The sequence below is a fragment of the Cynoglossus semilaevis genome, chromosome 9, assembly GCF_000523025.1.
Source record: "Cynoglossus semilaevis isolate Cse_v1.0 chromosome 9, Cse_v1.0, whole genome shotgun sequence".
Classification (NCBI taxonomy): domain Eukaryota; kingdom Metazoa; phylum Chordata; class Actinopteri; order Pleuronectiformes; family Cynoglossidae; genus Cynoglossus; species Cynoglossus semilaevis.
Window position 1 is genome coordinate 15,763,152 of NC_024315.1, and position 22,729 is coordinate 15,785,880.

At 38.6% G+C, this 22,729-nt stretch overlaps 2 protein-coding genes and 1 non-coding gene across 11 annotated transcripts in view; 1 reads left to right on the plus strand and 2 right to left on the minus strand.

Annotated features, from left to right (window-relative positions):
- Nucleotides 1-14,653, minus strand: part of LOC103384132 (tropomodulin-1) — a 25,614-nt gene extending 10,961 nt beyond the window's left edge. For 2 of the 9 annotated variants that reach the window (XM_025058649.1, XM_008317527.3), the window contains exon 1: nt 3,556-3,976. Coding sequence is in view for 5 of the 9 variants with exons in the window: in XM_017035130.2 (XP_016890619.1) it covers nt 5,284-5,555; nt 5,712-5,872; nt 6,117-6,313; nt 6,542-6,693; nt 6,793-6,967; nt 7,110-7,220; nt 7,727-7,861; nt 7,965-8,048; nt 8,188-8,322; nt 8,708-8,919; nt 9,051-9,162; nt 9,255-9,450; nt 9,628-9,818; nt 9,988-10,638; nt 10,762-10,935; nt 11,107-11,141; nt 11,406-11,443; nt 11,876-11,962; nt 12,127-12,232; nt 12,643-12,787; nt 13,156-13,359 (3,573 nt within the window). In the remaining 4 variants the exon portion in view is untranslated. Of the gene's footprint in view, nt 1-3,555; nt 3,985-4,327; nt 5,556-5,711; nt 5,873-6,116; nt 6,314-6,541; nt 6,694-6,792; nt 6,968-7,109; nt 7,221-7,726; nt 7,862-7,964; nt 8,049-8,187; nt 8,323-8,707; nt 8,920-9,050; nt 9,163-9,254; nt 9,451-9,627; nt 9,819-9,987; nt 10,639-10,761; nt 10,936-11,106; nt 11,142-11,405; nt 11,444-11,875; nt 11,963-12,126; nt 12,233-12,642; nt 12,788-13,155; nt 13,375-14,289; nt 14,531-14,559 lie in introns of those variants that run through there. The other 7 variants (XM_017035130.2, XM_008317531.3, XM_017035131.2 and 4 more) reach the window with 7 other exon arrangements.
- Nucleotides 14,654-14,789: 136 nt separating this feature from the next.
- Nucleotides 14,790-21,672, minus strand: stra6l (STRA6-like). Its single transcript, XM_008317532.3, has 18 exons — nt 21,431-21,672; nt 21,003-21,075; nt 20,661-20,761; nt 20,431-20,561; nt 20,050-20,170; nt 19,782-19,827; nt 19,562-19,687; nt 19,035-19,108; nt 18,469-18,577; nt 18,173-18,323; nt 18,019-18,094; nt 17,021-17,102; nt 16,650-16,698; nt 16,440-16,557; nt 16,237-16,356; nt 15,790-15,953; nt 15,464-15,607; nt 14,790-15,353 (listed from the first exon to the last, which is right to left on the minus strand). Exons 1-18 carry the CDS (start codon nt 21,451-21,453, stop codon nt 15,112-15,114), a joined length of 1,950 nt encoding a protein of 649 aa, XP_008315754.1. The 5' UTR covers nt 21,454-21,672; the 3' UTR covers nt 14,790-15,111.
- On the plus strand, nt 17,408-17,612 carry LOC112487557 (small nucleolar RNA U3). Its single transcript, XR_003050741.1, has one exon. It is a non-coding gene; the product is annotated as a small nucleolar RNA U3 (small nucleolar RNA).
- Nucleotides 21,673-22,729: the final 1,057 nt, after the last annotated feature.

Sequence of the window (22,729 nt, forward strand, 5' to 3'; positions counted from 1 at the left end):
CAACCATTTATATCTGAATGGTTGGCAATAACACACAACATAACATTTAACAATAAAAATAAATGAACACATAAGGAAAATAATTTTTTTAGCAATGCAGCATATGAATTGTGTCATTTCTTTCCCTCAGTTTTCCTGTAGAGGTATCTACAGGGAACGCTTTACTGACACAGTCCAATCTGGAAACTTGGTGACCAGGTGGGATCAAATCTAATACCTTCTGACAGGTGAAAATCCTACCACTGTGCCACTCTAACCCACGCCCCTCAGTGGAATAGACCAATGTTGGATCTAATGCAGTCCACATACTCAAATACTGTAGTACAAAACCAACCTTCCCCCAGCCCTGTACAGGGACGAGGAATTCATTCAAAAACCCAACCATGATGCAGAAGTTAAACAATCGAGTGAAACAAATATGGAGGGAACCCTACTGTATGTCACCAGTGTGGTTCTGTTAACCTCTCTAAATACATGGTCAAGTATGTAGTTCTTATGTTCTGTTTTTACTAAAGCCCGTTAGACAAGTTTCCACAACCAAAGAAGAAGAGCTGGGCTAACCTCCAACCAACACTGCACATCTGCTGGAGGACACTGTAACCTGCACCGATGATATCAAACAGATCTGGGCCCACAGTATATTTATGACATTTACAAGCTCTCCAACTTCATTAGAGGACATTCACAGGGCAAGCAGAATAAGAACCAGAGTACCAAACTACAGCACACGTAAGGTTATAAACAAGTGACTTGCTCCTTAGCTATGACTGTTTACTCCCAGGTCATTTACTAGCAACACTGATGCAGGAATTATTTATTGGATTTAAAATGTGGTTTATCGGCAATAGCTCTCCGTAGAGACTAGCCTTTCTCCCTCTGAGTCCAAAACTGTACAAAGGAAAAACTTACAAGAACAAATTTTACAATTCAGCTAGTAATCTGAACCCCTTGACCCGTGGGTGAAAAAAACCCAAAACTTGCTGTGTAAATCATTTGTTTCAATTTTAGAGAGAACTTTTCAGCCACACAAAGACATACACACATGCTCTGGCCAGAAAATTTCTACAGCCATTAAATCGACCCATAAACCACAGTGACAGCAGAGCAGTTGACTTCCTGCTCAGTGTCTTCAGACGGCTTACAGAAGTGCATAAGGCCTCACATTAAAAGACTACAGCTTGGCAAGTTAGAGATATACTACTGTCACCTCTAAGCTAAGGTCAAAATGAGGTCCTTTAATAAACATACTCTCTCTCTCTCTCTATATATATATATATATATATACATACATATATATACATACATATATATATAAATACATATATATATACATACAGATTTTTTGAAGACATATATGTGTATATATATATATTTTTTGAATCATCAAGAAATGTAGCATGCTGCATATTACTAGCTTAAGGGCAAATTACAGAGTTTCAAATGTGAGATTTGTTGGCTGTACAGATCCACAGTGCCATGATGACACCTGCTTTCAAAATGGCACAACAGAAAACAGCTGAGGAGCAACAGTTGTCAACGGCAGCTACATGTCACAATGCAAGAGGGAGAAACGAGCTACAGGCTGGAGTGTGTGTGTTGCAGTGACTACCATAAGTGTTCTAAAATAACATGAGACATTTGTCCACCATGAGTCTGTTTACATTCTGTTTTTATTTAAGGAAATTGAATGTAAAGAATTGAATTGGCACTTTTACCACTGAGCGCTAACCTGACATTATCAACCGAAAGAATGAGCTGGAGCTAGAAGAGGGGTCTTTCTGTGGAGGCCGCCATGTTGGATCGCTACATTTTTAGCACATTGTTCTCTGCTTAGTACTGGAACTTAGTACTGAAATAGAAATGTTCTTCTACAATACTGTAAGGAAATGCTGAGGATATTTAGCTAGTTAGCATGTAACTCCACTGCCAGGTGTTCTTTAATCTTACACTTTTTAGCTCTGGTCAATTAATTTAAATGCTACAAATGCTTTGGTCTTTACATACAGTGTACCTTATATGTTGGGTCACTAATTAATTCATGTAGCTGTATGGCACAATATGATTTACTCCTTACAGCATATTATTTTAATAATATATATTTTTTATTTATGGTCTACCAGGACTGCCTTTGTGATCTCATGTGGCAGTCACATATTTTATACAAGAAATGAAAAGAGGAATCAAGCTGCAAAAATTCATGGCACATTGGTTACAGCCTATGCTAAAGAAGTATCAGTATTGGTACTCGATATCGGTGATCAGACAAATGAAAATACTTGTAATCATATCATTTTGTAAAAAAATGTAGTATTGAGAAAATATCTGTTAAAAAAAACAGTTAAAAACATCTTTTGACTGATAACCAATGGATCATCAATGAATTTTAATAGAGATCTCACTACTCACTGCCGCAGACCTAGAGTCAGGTCATTAGTGCATACTACAGAGGTCAAAGTATCAGAATGTCTTAGAACACATCTTGTTACTTATCTGGCCTCTGCTTAACTTCTGATGAAGTTTATGACTGAGTCCAGAAATTGTAGATACACAGGAACACAAATAAATGATTCAGATGACAAAAGACCCCGAACGACAATCAGAGGGGTAAGAAGATCAGATGCTGTGTGTTATCCTGACAACAATAGTGACAACTAGGACAGCTCTCTAATAATTAATAAGAAGAAGAAAAGTATTGAAGGTGATGAAGGTGACAACAAACAAACAATATCACAGCACATGTGTATTGAGTGCAATTTTGACATTACTCATGATGACAGCAAGTAAATACACAGTTTTTATGACAACCTTAAAGCCTGTCAGTAATTTGCATTGCTAATACGATGTACGTGGACTTGATGTCATTGTCTTTGTAAAATGTAGGGTTTTTTTTTAAAATAAGCTAATATTTTTAGCTTTTTAATAAGCTTTTCCCTCAGTATGTTAAGTCAGTATAAAAGATAGATATTCTGGAGCCCACGATCTTTCACTTCAAACTAATAAATCCCTAAGAGTACTGTGACCCACACACCTCCAGTCTACAGTTCATTATCTGAAATGTTTACAGTTTCAAATGTAAAACAAAGTTTGTCTAGCCGCAAGAGGGCAGGAACTGAGCATGATACATTATTAACATTGAACTATTGCTTTATATTAAATTGTTCTCCGTGAATTCCTAAATGCTACTCACAGAATCATAATGTAGGTCATATGGGAAGGGTATAAGGAACCGGAGTATAAATAACGATGGTAAATAAACGTAACGTTAAAGGAGCCAAAATTATTATCTACATTTTAGTTAAAATGAGGATATTACTCATAATCACTTAACATTAAAAACCCTAATTGACATTTCATACAATGTTTTTCCACACTTCCACAAATAATAAATAGGATATTTCTCATAATCACTTAACATTAAAAAACCGAATTGACATTTCATACGTTTTTCCACACTTCCACAAATAATAAAAAGATTTAAAAAGTACTTCTACTAGTGTGTGACCGTAGACGTGTGAGATGAAATTATCAGTTTGATTTTTGCGTTTATTTCCGTACCTCCTCCGGCGCTATTTATAGCCGGACGCCCAGCTGGGTGACAGCAGCGAATATTTTGACCAGATATGGTTTCCTTCAGAGCCGCTGCAGTCGCACTGAGAGCTCCGCTCTGCTGCAAGTCCACTGCCCGGGGAAATCCTGCGACCACTGCGCTACAGCGAAGCGTCCATGAGCTGCAGATTAGCCTCAGTTCAGCTGATTTCAGCCTCTTCTCCGCTCTTTGCACACAAGTCCCTACTCAAACTTTCGGCCGGTTAGTGCAGCCTGAATCCCAACTCCCGCAAAGGGCAGAGTAAACTTACGGGGAGGAGATTCTCTTCATCCTCTCCCCCCTCCTCTCGAACGCACGCACGGCTGCCCTGTCACTCCAATGATGTCACGAAGTAGTCCATTGTCACTTAGTTGCGACACGGACCGATTTCAGGGAGGGCAATTTTCGTTTACCTCGATTTTTAGCTTGTTTAAAAACTATTGTGCATATACACATCTTAAAAGTGAACGCCAACACAGAGAATTTTATCCATGAGATAAATATGAATGGCAATGATTGTTTTAGTTTGGGGACAATGTGTGGTATATTGTCAAAATCGTGTGCAAACTTTTAATAGTCTTAATGCACAAAGAACTACAAATTAAATTAATTATCAACATATTGCAGCACATTTCATAACATCGACATGAGCCGTAACTTTGGTACTGTACCGATTTTAGACCAAACCTACCGCTGCTTCGCCTCCCTGCATATAATGCACCGCATTGGAAATGTTTGTACCTGGATTGACCGCGACCAAGTCCACTGCACTTGGAGTTCGAAAAACTGGCGAGAGCGACCGCTTCGTTATGTGACGTCTTCATTTAGAAAGTAACTGGTCCGCGCGCTGACACATCACAGTTCGAGTGATCAGTGCGTTGTTATTGCTTGAAATGTCAGGCCAAACTCTTTAAAAAAGGCTCCTGTGTTAATCGAGATAATTGAAATATATGTTACTATATTTAATGCTGATATTTTGCAAATTTCACACCGACTTATCAAAAATTATATCTCAATAATATGCAGATAGTTAATAGCTATCTAAAATATTTGGTAGAAAAAAGTGTACCACTTTGACAATCTACAATGTTGGCCTTTATGGATCGGGTCATACATTAGTTTGGCACCAAACAACTTTCTTTTTTTTAAACTATTGAATCTTACAGATGATGTCCACTTACAGTATAAATCTGACACAGCACTTTAGTGTACCTGAAATTATTCCACCTAATAAACAACAAAATACCAAATAAAGTGTTCACTTTTTTTTTTACCATGAAACATTTGAAAGGTACATTATTGAAGTGAAAAGAAAAACAAAACTTTGTGCTAAAGAGTCACACACATGCCCGTGTAGAAAAGGAAAACACTTAAATTTAGGTGCAAACAAAACAAACAGCAGTTGAAATTACCTGAACAGGTGGAACCAAAGGTGTTCCTGCTGGTGTTAAACTATTTTTCTTCTTTATAAATGAACTGATGGTCACTTCTTCTGAGTTGACTAATTAATTTCAGTCTTAACTGAAAAAAAAGAACCCCTCAACAAAACTTTCCCCTACGTATTCTAAAGAGTCTCAAATTACAGATTGGGGCTAAAGTTACTGAATACTTGTGAAAGTGTGAGAAGTATTGGTTTTAGAAAATGGAGAGAATCAGAAGAACATCAGCTTCTCTGAAAATAGAGTTCAACTCAAACATTAGGTCTGAGATATTCCTTGAACAACTCGTGGAATGACAACCCGGGAAGAGAAGGGGAGTTCACTATCGATGTCGGCCATGAGGGTGTGAATCCAAAGATCCTTCTCCTGCATGGTGTCCACAAGATATACCATCAGTCTGATCTCCCAGGGTTCACCTTTACCTTCCAATGCAGACGACACACTCTCCACTTGAGCTACCAGTGCTCGTCTTTCCACATGATTTCTGAATAACATGGCGGCTTCTTCTGACCAGTGCTGCTGAGGCACACCTTAAAGAACACATTGGAGAGTATAGTGTATGCATGGTTACCTTTGAGTGTTCTCAAAGTCTAGATTAAGCCAAAACACATTCAAGACAATAATAAAAAAACACAGAAGGCACAAATTTAATGTAGTTTCATTTCAATAATCCCAGTTAAAGTTACCTGCCAGCTGAGCGGGAATGGCCTGAAAGGGCAGCTGTCTGAACTCCTCTAAAAGAGGCTGCAGGAGGTGTCTTCGGACCAGGTCATGTTTACCATGGTCAAGGTCATACACAGATACCAAGCCATTAGACAGAACCCCCTTGATTTGGACTCGTTGCCAGCTAGGTGGAAATCACATGAACCATCATTGATCACACACCACCAGCTACATCTCTCAACATCGTCCCTGCCTTCTTTATTTCTTCAAAGAAAATCTATGAATTGAGGGATAAAGCTGGACATCTTACCTTCACGTTTATCAATATCAAGTCACCAAAGCCTATATTCACTTTATGTCACCATTTTCTTTTCTTTTTTTTCTGTCACATAATCACATCAGTCAAAACTGATACATCAATCACCTACTTCTTATCAATTCTGGCAGCACAAATATCTCCTTTCTGGATGTGCATGGTTGTGTTGGTGTTGGTAATCATTCGGTTATAATAGAGGATCATCTCCCCCAGCAACACTGTGAGCTTATGCAGGTCCTGCCATGACTGCAGCACAAAGTGTCCGGGGTGACAAGCCACTGGCACAAAGACATCAATGTTTTGATCAGGCTGAAAGGATGAGAACAAGGTCATTGTTAACACACATATTTTTATGGTGCAGTCTTGTTACTTATATAAACTACTTATATAAACAAAATGAAGTAGTTAACTATATGTTAAAGCTCATATGTTCTCAGTATGGTTTCTACCGTGTTACAATAATCAACAGTTTGTGAATGCATGCTGTTTAACACACCTGGGGGAGGTCCAGAGGTGAATGCATGCGGTTTAACACACCTGGGGGAGGTCCAGAGGGGGAGGTAAATAAAGTATCTGCTTCATGTTGTCCATTGATCCATGACAAAGCTGTGTCAAAGCAGTGACAGCAGGGTATTGTGTGAAACTGCTCAGAGTCACTTTCTCCTGCCGGACTCTGAGACCTGACCAATCTGAGAACAAAGTGAAGAAAGATATTAATGTAAAATTATGTAAGTAGAGAAAAGTAAATAGAAATTATTTTATTTGATAGTTTATTTGCCAAACAGTACCTGTATCCACAGTGCAACTGCTGGGCAGTAGGATGCTTTGCCCTGAGGGTTTCTGCCACATGTCAGACTGAGCAACATGATGGTTGATGCTTTCACCCAGATCTTTGCCATCAACACCGAAAAAAAGGTACATGTAGACTAGTTGCTCCCCGTTTCTCTCCTCTAGTTTTGAGATCTAGCATTGGGCCAAAGCCAACATCTGTTAAGCAGCCTATCACAGTCTGGGCCATTTATCAACCAATTACAGACATTCTATTTCATTAACAGGCCACTGACAAGATATGTGTTTATATTTTATATGCATGTTTTTGAATCACCTTCATTCTGCAGTCTTTACAGCCCAGGACAGCGTCTTTCACCCACATGACGACTTCTGGACTCCAGTCTCCTTCTGGAACTTTGAGGTCCACCAGTTGACACTTGATGGCCTATAATTTTCATAGCAAAAAGGAAGCAAAAAGGAACATTTTCCATCAATCCCACTGATCTGCCCTGGTTTCCAACACACTTCAGTTTAACTGTCTCATATACTCAACAGTTTCGTCATATACGGTACATGCAACAGTTTAGCACACTCTAAATAAATGGTGACAATACACAGAACAGCAGCTGACATACAGCCTGTCTTTTATTGGCATCTTAGTGTATACGCAAAACGGAGTCAGGTTTGGTTTAAGAGAAGGCTGCTGCCCACAGAGAGAAACACTGCTTATAAACAAGAGCCTCTTTGTTCTATTAACATTTGACAAACAAACCAAATGTCTTAATAACATAACATCATAGTCAGTCATATTCTATGGTTATTGTGTAGTATTTAAATTAGTACAAACAACTAAATCCACATTAAAAATAAATAAATCTAAGAATAAACTATATCAATGATCACTGTATTCAGATTTTACCAAGGTACCCCCCTAAGGGACAGGTGTTTGACCTGTGGTGGAATGATGATGAAGTCTTTCAGTAGAGGTGGAGGTATCTCTCTGAGATCAGTCACTTCCACTGTTGCCGAGATGCCCAGGTCAATGAAGAGGATCTCCATTACTCTGCTGTTGTACATGTTTGTAATCTGACAACAAAGAGTTGCCATGAACAGATTAAACAAACACTCAAATCAAATAATGTAAGATTGAAACACACCTGGTATGAAATAATTCTAAAGCAACTCTCACCTCAGCTCTGGACCACTGTGATTTGTACTGGGCTAAACAGAACTTGCCACTGAAAGGTCTGGACACCAGGGATTCAGATGTAATCTAAGAACCACAATGAAAAAGATCAAAATTAATGAAATGTGAAAGGTCAAGAGGTCAAAACGAGGTGGTTCTTCCATGCATAATCATGTACAGTCAGTTAGAAAGAGGAAGTTGACTTATTTATTTGTTCAAGATCTACCTGAGACTTGTAGAAAACCTCAGCTTCCTCCAGTAACTTGCCGAGTCGTGCTGTTCCTCTGCAGGGCAGCTGACAGTAGATGGTGCCATTGGCACACACATTTGTGACACACACATCTTGGTAAGTAACGTTTACCTACAAGCACAAGGAAGTTAATGGCCGCTTGATTATGGGGGAAAATAATATATATTCAAAATTAACAAAATCCAAATTATGACACAATGGATTCTGGAAACATATGGAATTTGTTCGCACAAAATTAAGAGCAAATGTGACATTTTCCCCCCTCTCTTATTTACCTTCTCTCCCGATAAGAAAACTGAATGTAAAATTATGAAATACTGCAAACTGTAACTGAAAAACCCTGTAGGTCGAGGACCCCTTATGCAAATATGCGTCAAAGAGTATTCTCAGCAGTCTGTTTAAATTGTTAAGTGTTCAAAGTTTATACAGATTACAAAAAATCACTGCAGCAGCAATGATTCTGATCTGATATAAAAAGTAATCAACTCCAACCTACAACCAGAGGGTTGTCCATTGTCTTGTCCTGCAGTGTCTTGAGGCAGATGGAGTTAATGTTCACATCGTCGTCACCCGAGGTGTCGTACAGCACCGCCACAGGCAACTCCAATTGTTGACATGGCTGCACTATCTCAATCAGCAGGATCTTTCCCACAGCCAACTTTTCCAGGCAAGGCTGAACCAGTGGAAGTGAGCTAAAATTCTCTAAACCTGAAAACAGAAGGATGAAAATAAATGAGAAGATATTTTGGCAGTAATAACCAGCAACAACTTCTGCTCTGATGTTGAATCAATAAATAGGATAAAAACAATGTTAACCACATTTCCTGTGCTGAATGTACCAGCAAGTTGAATGTTATTGGCCTGAAAGGGTAGAGAGAGGAAATCCTGGTGGAGCTCCAGCAGATTACCACCACTTGTTTCCAAAGAAAAGCCATAGTCCACATAGTACACCTGATAAACAGACACAGACAAGTTATCGCTGCAAAAACATAGTAACAAACTTTTCCGCAGAGGGACATGGATTAGGTTTTAGAACAAATTACCTTGACTTTGTTGAACGCCATCACCTCCATGACTTGACCTCTGGCAATCTCTTCTCCATCTTCTCCTCTGACAGCTACCAGTTGACCAACGGCAAGGCTGGACACGACACGATGTTGTCTTGAGCACTGTGTGTAGAACAAGCGCATGGTGTCCTCTAACGCCTCCTGAGCAGTGGAGTAGTTCTCACCCACATATCTAAATGACAAAATGACTCCTGTCAGCTTCTCACACATGCTTTTGGGAATGTTTTTCTAGTCCCTGGTTAAGTTTTGCAGGTAGGAATAAATGTAGTTAAAAATATTATGTTTTAGCTTCTATTAAAACAATGCATCCAGTTGGAGTGTGCAAACACATAAGTGATGTGAGCGCTACCTTATAGTGACAGTGTTGCTGCTCTTAGCATCAGTAACCAGCACGGAGGGATACTGTTCTGAAGGACGGACCAGAGTGGGAGGAAGCACAGGAGCCAGGATCTCAATACCAGATGGGAGTGGTTGACCTTTGAACTCTTTGCTTTCAGTTATGTTTGCATCCTCTGTGTCTGTTTTGTTATACAAGATAGTCTGACAAAAAACAGGACAATGACATGTCATATACTTACTTTTTTATCTCACAAACACTGCTCTATACTAAAATGTATGACCATGCTTTATGGACTTTATAGCGCCCCCTGAATGCAAGAAGAGGAACTCAAGACACTCAAGTTACAATGGCTTGAACTGATATACTCACCTTTTTCTTTCCACGAGTTATGGAGTACTCCACAGAGCACATATTCAGCAACAGAGACAAGTTGTCCAGGATATGATCAGGAAATGGCATCTTGTAGGTCTCAACAAACAGTTTAGGCAATGCATGTGCCCACAGTCCTTGACTGTACTTAGAGAGCAGCTCTTTAATTTTCTGACGCACCTCAGCTGGTATAGTATCAGCAGATGATTGTGACACAGGGGAAGAATTAGAGGTTGGAGTAACAGTCACTTTCAAAAGGGAGGAAATATCAGGGTTAGGTTTATGAGAGGGAGCTTTGCATTCTTTTATAGCAGGAGTTAGAGTGGGTGGGTGCTGGAGGGCAAGAGTTAGGTTGGAGACGGGGCTACGCAGTGAGACAGGGGACAGCTGTGATGTTGAAGAGTCAGAAACAGGCTGTGGTTGAAAAATAAAAGTAGGCTTTGCCAAGGGGCTTTGGGGGGAGACTCTAGTTTTAGGAACAGAGGTCAAAGGTTCCCTAAGTGTTAAGGGGGGTGACATGCTTATATCAGAATTTACAGGTGATGTTGGAGAGGGGGTCCTGGTGCCTGTTCTAGGCACAATCAAGGGCTTGTGAGGGACAGGAGGGTAAACCAGCCAGTCAGCCCGATTGTGGTTAGGTGATGGCTCCACCTGAGGAGAACAAAGTAAAACTGAAAGTGATTTATTGTCATTGACACACAGCACAGCACCCTTCTGTAAATGCATGTTGACATAAGGGTCATCCAAAAGGATTTCACTGTATGACATTCTCACCACACAAACATGCATCCACTTCTCCAGGTCTTTGAGCACCTGTGGGTTGAGCTTCTGATTGAATGTAGTGCTGTAGAGCTCTGGTATTTTTGACATCCACACTCCACTGCAGAATCTGGACAGGAGCTGAATCATTCTGCTTTGCACCTGTTCTTCATCGTACGGCTCCGACTGCTGGCAGAGATGTTAGTGTTTAATCTCTACAGACACAGGGGTGTGAACATTTTGATCCATTTGGTGGAAATGCTCTCATAGTTAACATTTTTATTTTCCTCACAGACATAAGTAAATATTACTTCACATATTTGTCGCTACTACAGGTTACTATACTGTTTATTGACATACCTGAGTGGAGCTGGAGTTCCGATCTGAAGGTTTTTCTAAAAAACAGTATGTAAATAAAGAAGAATAAAGAAATGTTGACAAAGCCTTGTATCAGTTATAAAATTTACTGCAAAACAGTTAAAGGTATAAGAATAAGTGTAGTTCAAAACCTCAGTGATTAGGTCAATTAAAGAGCTCATATCATACACCTGCACAGCAAATTTCTGAAATGTATATCAAGCATCCTTATTTAAATGTTAACAGTAAATATTGGACACTCACCCAAAAAGAAAGCAAACACAACATAGTGTCTCACATACCTTGAGTCTTCTGAGCAACAGCCGACTCATTTCTTTTCCTGTATAGAAACACCTATGAGCATTTATTGTTTTCCATTTAGATGACCTTTCCATAAAAACATGTCACACAAAGAGTTAAATATAGTACATCAATGCAATAGTTGTATTGTAATACACTGCCTGGCCAAAAAAAAAATCGCCACCAAAAAAAAAGGGTCATACACTCTAATATTTCGTTGGACCGCCTTTAGCTTTGATTACAGCACGCATTCCCTGTGGCATTGTTTCAATAAGCTTCTGCTTTGCTTCGTTAAATCCAGGTGGCGACTTTTGTTTTGGCCAGGCAGTGTATAATTAGAATGTTGTCCAAAAACCAATGTGTGCAGTAAAGATGATCCACCTGCAGGGATAAAAATAGATGTTCTCACCTTTGTATGCTGCCTGAAAAAGAGAGTACATGTTTAATTTGGTTGGTCTACATGTTTGTTTACCTTTCTGGCAGAACACAGTGTTTCCCTGTTGTTTGAGGTTTTCTGTGTTCAGTAGGTTTGATGGAGCTCAACTTCTGGTCCAGCTGCCTAATGCACAGGAGAAATAAGCCACTTTAAATTCAATTCAATTATTTTTAGAAAGTCAATAAAAAAACAGATTTCTTGTGGTATATATTGCAGAAGAATGTTAGTCATTTCAGAATACTAAAAGGCATTTTTTAAAATAAATCTGTATGCAAATTTTGTTCTACCTGTAGTCTCCAGATGCACTGCAGACTCCATATGACCAAGAACGATTTGCTGGTCGAGAAGATGCTTGTGTAGCCGAGGGCTGGCGAAGGGACGACCTTGGCCTCACTGAGGTATTGGAAAGAGTTGAGGTCAGAGGAGTAAGATTGGAAAAACTTTTCACAAAATTTTCAGCTTGGTTTGGAAAAAATATCAATAAACTGGTAAACAAAACTGGTCTAAACAAGACAATTGTCAACAAACTTAAAAGTTGCACATCAGTAGGAATTAATGATCTGCACAAATCATTGAGGGTGATGTTAGTATCAGTCAAAACTGTGACCAACTACCAGATGCTGAATGAAGACAGATAAAAATAACAATAATAATATGGAGATTAGGCTCAAATCAATGCATCAGTTACGAGATAATTAAAATTGGAATTAGTTAGTCATATTTGCTGTTTGATAAACAAATAAAATAAAATATACTAGCCAATCATTTAGATAAGTCAGTAGACAACAATAAATGTCTCTTACTGTTTTGCATGTATGGGTTGGAAGGTTTGGATCTCATCTTGCAGTTAACAACTTGAGAGCGGCCAGCCTTCTTTGAGCTCTTCTGCCGAGCCACTAGTTGAGCAATGCTGGCCGTCTCTTCAGACACTCCGGCCAAGCAAATGAGCTGCAGCACCCAGTCGAAGATTATATGTGGCAGATTGTCATGAGAACAGTCAGAACATTTAGTCATTCAAACAAAGACACAAAAGTGTTGATGGAAATGCTAGGGATGGCTTGACCCGAATTTCCGTCCGATCTCATACCTAAACCAAAGTGCATAACTTAACTTAATGGTGACATGCTGTAAACAGCAACACTTTGGCTTTAGCAATGGTTGTCCATGGCATGGTGGAGGACAAAAGGTATTAGTTTGATATTGGTATCAGCAAATACTGCAACTTGCAGTATCAGTATTGCACATGAAAAAGTCTCATCAAGCTATCCAGAGGCAATGCAAATCATGCAAATAAATTCATAAATAAAAGACCCCACCTCGCCATTTCGATGCTCCAACTGAACCACCGAGGGAATACTTTTCAGGAAGTCCTCCAGTTTTGAGTAGCCCAGCTTCTTCAGTGGGATGCTCTCTCCACACAGTGAGCGGTACTCTGACGGGAGGTTGTTGAAAGACACGCCACCCTTGCTGGACAGGAGCACAGACCGCAGCATTTTCTTGACTGACTCTGTGTCCGACATTCTGGTAAGTACGCACTGAAACAATGGCAACAAATGAATTATTTACATGGACTATTAACCATTTGACTCTTAACATCTGTCCACAGCAGCTTCAAGATAGCAGCTCCCATTGGAGTGAGAGTCTGGCACTTCAATGGGAACTTCTGATGTGGCCCCCCAGTGATAATCAGTTTCGCACCCCTGCTCTACAACATTAAGCTCTGCAGGTGGTGCTAAAAAACACACTTCAGTAGAATCTGTTGGTATATGACTTTGGTGTTAAAGTAATTATTCCCAGTCATGACAAGAAGTAGTGATATAATAAGCCTGAGAGACTCCTGATCATCATACATCATATAAGAGATGCATTCTGTATCTCAGGACAAGGACATCAATTGCAGACAAAACATAGATGAGATGGTTTAACTGTGGAGCTAAAAACATCAGACAAAAGCGATCAAAATGTAACAATTACAAACAAACAAAAATGAAATAAAGGAGGAATAAGCAGTAGAAGATGGATGGACGGACGGCCAGTAAGTCTGCAAACTCCACTACACACTTATCCATCTTTTCTTCTTTTTGGGGTGTTACAATACATATATAAATTCTTCCACTCTTAAATGCCTTTAACACGAAAGCATCATTACTGAACCAACATAAACACCATTAACCTTGTTTGACACACCTGAAATAACTGACGTGGTGAATTATTCTCGTTTGTTTGTGAGTAAAATAATGAAAACATGTACCTTTAATTCTTCTGACCCTAACTATGTGTTCAGTTAGTCAACTTTACTACTTATCATAGCCTGGAGTTTCTGGACAACCCGAAGCAACAAAACACAGAAACACGGCAATCGATTACTTTACCGCAGATTGCTCAATGAACTGGTAAAAGGGAGCAATTTATTTACCTTTTCCATGAAAACAAACTGAAAAGTTATTTACCTCACGTGTGAGACTGGTCTGTGTCAGAATTTTAACGTAAAATCTCGGTCTGCAAAGAAAAAGTATCAAACACCTTAATCGTCGACAACCTGATTCACTCACCGCCAAGGACTGACGTTAACTCACCTCCTACACACTGATCACATGCTAATGGCTAACTGCCACCACATGGGACATCGTTTACAGACAGCAAGCAAACAAAGTTAAGACTCAGTTATTTTTGCTTAAAAAATCGCTACAAACACCATCAAATTTTGTATTTTTTCTTACCTGCAACTTTACCTTGTTTAATTGAACAGAAGTCCCAGTCGACGCTCACAAAAAGCAAAGAATTTTTTTTTGTAAATTCAAATGAGCATGCTAATGAAGTAATTCGTCATTTTCAAACATTTCTCCTAAATATGCGTAGCATTTTTTTCCCCAAAAGCAGTAAATAATGTTGAATGTTGTTCGCAATAAACAAAGCACAAGTGTGAAATAAATATAAACTGAGGAACACAAATCTTTTGAGTTTTAATTATTTTAACAAAATATTACCATAGCCAACGTTTGATCAGTTGCACAAAAACACATAAAAAGTACAATCATATTTACACATTAAATTCACATCTATTTACAAAAGGTAAACCATTTCAAATACAACATGTCCTTTGTGGCAAATGACTATACTGTGAGAGCTGACAAGAAATTTAAAACAAGTGTTCAATAATAAATCTGTTAGGTTCTTGCAATTGGTGTGTGATTCCACTTATAACTTTATTATTCACAATGACTGTTACTAGTCATCTGAAGGCACTAAGATGCGGGTTTTTCAATCTGTTTTCAACTGTTTTCTTCTGGCGTGACTGTGTCCTCAGGTGACATCTGTGACATTGCTTGACCCCTTTGTGTCTGTGAGGCCATGAACCAGGCCCGAACCACCATATCTGACTGAGGAGATGAGGACATTTGTAACAAAGAAGAAGAGGAGAGATGGTGCTTTCTGAATGGTATCAGATGGGGGTTTTTCAGCAAAGTATAAAACAACATCCAGCGCCTCCTCGTCTTGCTATAAACAGGGCATTCTAGAGAAAAAAAAACATAAAAACAGTACATAACATAAGTTGCGTTATTATATAAAAACGTTAAAATGCTAATCAGTTTGTCATTGACACACAACACACACAGGACTGACCTGAGGGCATGTTGTCAAATGTAGAGTAAGCAGACACTGTGAGTCTCTCCAGCTTGTTGGTCACCAGCAGGTGGCAGAAACACACCATAACTGGATTGTTATGATAGTGGTCTGCAAAAATCATCCCAATCCAAGTACTGTAGCCTGGAACAGGTGAAAAAAGCACAGTTACAAAGAATATAAACAATTTCTAACATGTGGTGTGTTTGAGTGGATTATTTAATATTTATTGGCAAGATAATTATTATTGTTATTAATATTAATATTAAACCTCTTGTGACTTTTTAATTTGTCTGCCAATAATCTCTGGTTGAACGATGTCTCACCAGCATCCATGCCTTCATATCCTCTCTGCATGATGGTACGATCTATCCTGGAAACCAGCCATGTTCCCACAATGAGACTGCACAGCAGCCTCATGATACAGTTACTGAAGCCCATCACCACGTTGTAGAAAAAGAAGAAGTAGTTGAAACAGTGGAATGCCTTCCTGAAAAGGAGAACAGGGTTTTGTGAATTTAAAGTTTAAAGTCAAGAGTTGTCAATCTTAGCTGGTGCACGAAAATCCAGCTGTGTCAATAAGACACAGACATAAGACCATTATATTATTTTATTTTAATAAATAATTTATGACATAATATTTTGTCATAAAATAATATTTTATATTATTAAATATTTTATTAATATTTTAGTCCAAATAAATATTTATTCATATATTTATGAAAAATATATATTCATGTAAATTTTACATGAATATAACTGTGTATACATACCTGTTGTTGAGAGCTAGGGGTTTTTCTTTATCTGTGGGAGACATTTTGTCTTGAAGAAAGAAGATCTGGACCAGAACTATTTGGACAATCACTAGACCGACGACCAGACCAATGGTCAGCCTGAGACACATGCAAGAAAAACAAATCAATCTAACTGGCCTCTAGTCGTGAGCTGAAAATGACCATAACAATATCAGCTTTACAGAATGAGTCCCAGGCTTGAGAGCATCTGCAGTACTTTGTCGTGCTGTATGGGAAGCACAAGCACGTAGACAAAGAGAAGGGCAAACAGGAAGTGGACAAAGTGGACAATCAGATATCCTAAAGAGAACAAAAAAAGACATTTGGTTTTTAATTAAATAAACATTATTTTTACTATCAGTCACCCCTATATAGTGCTCACCCCAACTCACCCCAAAGTGTAAATGCTATTTGCCAACCAGAATATCTAGCAATGGACGCCTGCAATTAGGAAATGTAAAATAAATAAGAGGTAGCAAACATTTCAAGACCATATTTACATGTGTGGACAGTGTTGACCTAGTTTAAATGTCCAAATGCACTGAACACTGAACACATTTAAAATATACTGACACCTACAGATGACTGATGCAAAAGTCCACATGTAGCTTGGATATAGCGGTTACGTTTACAAGTGCATACTTGTCATTTAAATTATACATTTTTATGTTAAGTCTGAAGGTCAGCTCTGTTGTAAGTCAATTTGGACATCTGTTTTTCTTAAATTCAATTGTGGGTGTGTGTTTGTTTGTGTGCACCTTACGACGCTAGTTGCAGCTCTTGGTTTGTGAAACTTCTCAGGAATAAAACGCTTTTGTCCTTTCCACAGTCTTCTTAGGTGTTTCCTGTAGCATTGGTGCAACATTACAAAAAAGAATTAACCTAATTAAAATGAAGTAAACAATTTAGGCTTGCCTCCAATCATATTTCAGTCATCGTCTGTAGCCAGGGTTAAAGGAATCTGCCCTGAGGCCTTCAGAATCAGTATTGTCAGCACCTGGAGCCTAATATGCCATGTTTTTCTTAACCAATCAGATTTTGGCTTTCTAGCAGACAGTTACATTGGTGTTATTCAGTGACTGTTGAAGAAACCCCTCAGTCAAAAGGACAGTCATTAACATGGGATCTTGTCTTCACTCAGTCAATCATCAAGACTATACTTTCAGGGATCATTTCTATAGTTTCTTATTGTGGAAATGTGTTTCTAAAGAGTGTGGTCTCACTAACCATGATGATGAGTTGGGACATTCTCTTCTGAGCAGGAAATAGACAGAGAGAAATGATGTGTTCATGGACTCTGTGATTGATGACTGTTCTCTACTTCTCAATGAGGAAGAGCATGTGTTCAGAGTGGTTCAGCTGGATTTATAAAACTTAACAGAATGCAATTATTTTAATTGCACTGCTCCTTGTCCCATATATGTGAGTTGTTTTTTAATCTCAGTTATATACTGTATTTGTTGCCAGGGTGAAAAAATGTCTGCCTTCAGAATCAGCAGTTTGGCACCTGGAGCTTACAATGAATGGCAAACAATTGTCTCTTTACCACATCTGATTTTCAGTTGGTGACATGAAGGCTTTCTGGAAGGTGTACAGTTACCTTAGTGATTTGAATGATTTGATTGGATGTTCAAAAACAGGCAGTCTCTGATCTAGCAAACTGTAACATGCATATATGAAGACTGATCTCATCTTAAGGAAAGAGAGGAGGATGGATTTGACCTGCGCTGTACACCCCCATATATTTTGAAGATCTCTTACCTGTAACATGCTAAGATGTGGAAAGTGTAGGCAACAGAATTAAGACTGGCAAAAATTGTGGTGGCCAGCCAGCATTCTAAAAAAGGAGGAGGACAGAAATAAGTCCTACAGGTTTTAAAATATCAAACAAACTGTGTTTTTTAGAGCCACTCACTTCTAGCAACATCAATAAATTCCTCCAGTTTTGGTATCAGGGCCTCCAGTGCTCGAGTTTCATTACACATAACCAGATGCTCGAGCTGGTTCTTCCACATCTCCGCTTGGTCAAAAATTGCTGTTGAGAGAATGTAGTCTGCTAGAGTCATCTGGAGAAATAAAAAAAATACTAATTATTATAGCAGTCCCTTAAGATGATGTAAAACCCAGTTTGTCCAAGCATTATATTTAATGGAAATACCATCAAGTAAATCATTTAAACAAAAGTAAATAAATGTCTTCCTGTTTACTTACTATATATAGGCCAATGATGGATAAAATAGCAGTGCCGATGATCCTGTTGGGGAACTTGAAGTAAGGATCCCACAAATACACTCGCCTCTGGAACCAGCTGAGCTGCTGACTGCAGCAAAAGATAAAAACCATTGTTCATATCACTGTGTGCATGTGGCAGTCTGGGCATACACTGCACGTATTCTCTGCAATGTTTAACCTTTGGAGCTTTAAGGTCACTGGCAGCCAAGAAGTTTAAAAATAGATTTGATGATAACATATGTCAATATTGTTGCAAATTTATTTGAAAGCTTCGGACAGAGAGTTGATGGAAATCAGAATAAATGGCTTCTAAAGTCGACTGCAAACATTAAAGGCACAATTAGCCAATGTGAATTTTTGAAGGATCTTATAACAGACTATGACTTTGTTTGTGACTATGACACAGATATATATATATATATATATATATTTGCTGCAGTGACATCTCCAGTATTTAGTGTTTCATCTACATTTTGCACCTAATATTAAATTGTTACAATTGTATTGACCATATTTATGCAGACACATATACGTATGACTTATACCTGTCCACTGGTGTTTTCCTCAGCAGTCTCTTGACATGCTGCATGTTGGGGTGCTTGTTCAGGTCTTCAAGCTCCTGGCAACAGATTCAATTAGGTCACAAAACAGTTGTTGGTCATAAAATATATAAGAACAAAAAGATTATATTGACACAGAAATCTTAGATCAGTGGTTTGACTCTGATGTCAGAGATCATTTGTCCTCATTTATCTGTGTAACAGTGACAAAGAACAAACGTTTCCACTTAGTCACAGTAGATGGCAGTAACATTTTAAAAAGAGATGTGCATATTTCTTTAATTCCAGTGTTGTGTTCAACTAAATAGGCCCAGGTTTCACACCGTGTAGTACATTTGGTGTACAGTCAAACTAAAAGATTATTTCTGTATACTTCAGTGCAGTGTGAATTTTCCATTTTAAATTTCTAGCTGTGGCTGAAATAGGTTTGGATACTCAGGCTTAAATGGGTACATTTAAAAAATAGTTATAAGTGTTTTGCATTATTTATTATTCAAATCATTTTTACTCACCTCTTGTTCCTTCCACAGGCGTATTCTTATGTCCTTAACTAAAATGTAGACAAATCGACCCAAGAGGAAGATGAGGGAGAAGAGGCAGGGCCACTGGACAATTATCTTCTCATATCGGCCAAATATCTTTGAAATTATGCAGATACATTTATTTTTATCAGTTAGTGTAAGACATTAGAACAAGTGGACTGAACTTTCACATGCATACTCAGGTAAATACCTCTCCATGAGGACAGGTGAATGTGTCCCACACTATCACAATGATCCTACAAACAAGCATCAAATCTCTTAACACAATAAAATGTTGCACATATACGTTAATTAAAGTTAGACTTTAAAAATGGTGAATAAAAAAACATTTACTTCCAAAAGTATTTTTTGACCATAGATCAATTATCACTTACATTCCTAGTTATCACTGTATAAGTTGTATACTGAAAGTACATATTTTGGGTGATATTTAGTTGTATGTATAATGGAATGTTTACCAGGCCAAAGAGTAGACGATCCCCAGCACAGCACCCGGTCCACGAAAAGGAGTGGACAAACAGGCAAAGAATGGGAAGTAAACCAGGCCAATTTCCAAAGCTCCAATCAGGTAAACTATAGCTGTAAAAAACCAGACAAACACAAACACTTGACACACAAAACAATTTTACTTTATGATTTTTTATATTTTATTTAATGTTGTGAATTGAACAGAAACACTGATACAGGACTGAAAATCTTTTGAAAAATTATGAGCTAACTGAACCCTTCATATTCACTTCATATTGAATGTTTAGCCCACTTAGTAGCAACAGTAGTGCAGCTAGCAGTAGCATTGTTGAGATTAGGTCACTTTATACACATTGCGATCAAGGTGTTACCTCGAGCCCAGGGTGGGACAGTAAAAGGGACGTAACGTTCAGAAAAGAGCAGGAGGACGTTGCTGGACACAGCACCAAAGGCAAATCCATAGGACCAACGGTTACTGAGGCTGGATATCATGTCCATAGGCCTGGGGCACAGCATTGACAACAGTCTCTAGTTAGTAGCTACGTGGCTGATGAGTACAACAGTTAGTCAAGGTTAAACTGTTGAACTGCTACTGACTTACACCACGATCGCAAAACGTCCCCGTAGGAAGGGCAGATGGTGGTCTATGGCCAGCGGCTGTTCTCTTATTTGTAGAAACGACAGCACGCTTACAATTAGCACCTGCAAAACACAAACACCTGAACGCCACATCTCTGGGAAACAGTTAAGGAGTTATTACAGCAGTATCTTTAGTTGTGATTAACCGTTGAGTTCTGGTTGACAAACACAGTTCTTCTGTCATAGACAGTCGACAACTGAGTATGTTCACATTTACTTTTGGAAAATAATTTTGGCAAATAGTTTTTTTAAGGAAGTGAACTTTGTCATGTGTTTGTGGTCAAATACATCACATCACACTTACTGCTGGGATTAGAGAGACATGCAAGAAGAGATCCACAGGAATTTTACTTTGACACTCCAGAACTGTGGACATCCTAGAAAAACAGCACATTATATATTAAAAAAAACATAACACTGTACTGAGCAAAAAGACAACAAGCACCTAAAGTAACTGACTGACTGCCAACTGTCATTAAATGTAAATAAGACTACATGGAATGAAAGAAATGTCAGGACAGTTGGTGTAATTTAGAAATCGTTGACACTGTGAACTAATGCAGTCAAACAGTTTCAATTCCTTTATTTTCTGTCTAAGGTCGAACTCCCTCCTGTCCTGACACACAGTTGTTAGAATCAGGTTGTCAATCTATTCAATTCATTATCGTCATTAACACGAGAAGAACAAACAGTCAAAACAGTGTCGTGTGTTCAGCTCTCGTCTCTACTCACTCCAGTTCTTGGCTTCCGTTCATTTTGACCAGTCAGTTCACTGAACGCCTCGTTTGTAGATTAGAAAGTGTCGGCGGATTAACGCTTCGTTATTTCCTGGTTGTGACTCACGAATGTCCACAGCTGTGTCCTCTTTTTTTCCTCTCGCTCCTCTTTATTACCAGAAGTTTCACACCAACACACACACAGGAACCATACTGAACACGGCGTTACTCAGTAAAGGAATTGTAAACAACAGACTCGACCACCTGGTCGTTCACCCTGAAAAGAATGTTCTGGAGATTGTAATCAAAATCAACACATTTCACCATCTGGTCCTTCATAATGACATCCGTTTTTTAATGATGATTTATGTTTGCATGACTTTTTTATTACATTAGTAAAAATGAGTCATCTGCTGTGTGACATTTTATTGTTAGCAGTTAAACAAGAACATGTGACAAATCATAAATCCATAACGGACGTAATTCAGATTTCAGTACAAGAGGAACATACAGTCAATTAAAGTTTAAAGTTCAGATTAGACTTAAAACTTGGATGACGTTTACAGTTGTGGATTAAATGAATTCAAACATTGCAAGGCTTGTTGCCTCCAGTGATTATTTCTCTTCGCGCCGTGTCTCAGTATTAGGTTTTTAACATTACTTCTTAGTCTTACGAATAATCTATCTGTCGAACATTACCAGGAGAATTCTCTCTACCCTGCCTGCACTCCATGTCTCCTAACAGCAGTTAGCGACACTAGCTATGTTGTTCTACATTGGTTCATTTCCTTTAAAATGTGCAAAAACCCACAGTTAGCACACAGACATGAACATGAACAATAACAATATATACAAGGAGAGTTTCTGGAATGAACATGAAGATGATCTGACACAGTCAGGGTTATAAACACACAGAGAGGTGGGGGACTAGAGACACATCTCTTCCATCTCAGGGAAAGGTCAGGCAATCAGGAGAAGCACAGGTGTAGACGCTCACCTGTAATGAGAGAGAGGCAGAACGACACCCAAGACAAAACCAGGATAAATGATCTTTAGAGTCTTTTGGAGTGAATCTGATGGAAAACTGGTGGAGACCGTGCTTCAGTCATTAGTCAATGATAAATAACAGATCTGCTCTGACAAGTCATCCATAACACAAAAGATAAAAAAAGAGATATATGAAAGGCATGACTATAAGCACCCACAATACTTCAACAACTTCCTACAAAAATTCAGTTCTGTAGATAGAAACTAAACTCTATCAGTTAAAAAGAAACCTTGCATATTTGACAAGAAGCAGTGCAATAAACTAAAT

Bases quoted from the DNA above. Each gene is read 5' to 3' on its own strand.
- stra6l (XM_008317532.3), bottom strand. From the start codon at position 21,453: ATGAACGGAAGCCAAGAACTGGA. The intron at 20,762-21,002 runs GTAAGTGTGATG...TGTGTTTTGCAG, and splicing joins ATGTCTCTCTAATCCCAGCA to GTGCTAATTGTAAGCGTGCT. The intron at 17,103-18,018 runs GTAAGAGATCTT...CCAATGCTACAG, and splicing joins CACATCTTAGCATGTTACAG to GAAACACCTAAGAAGACTGT.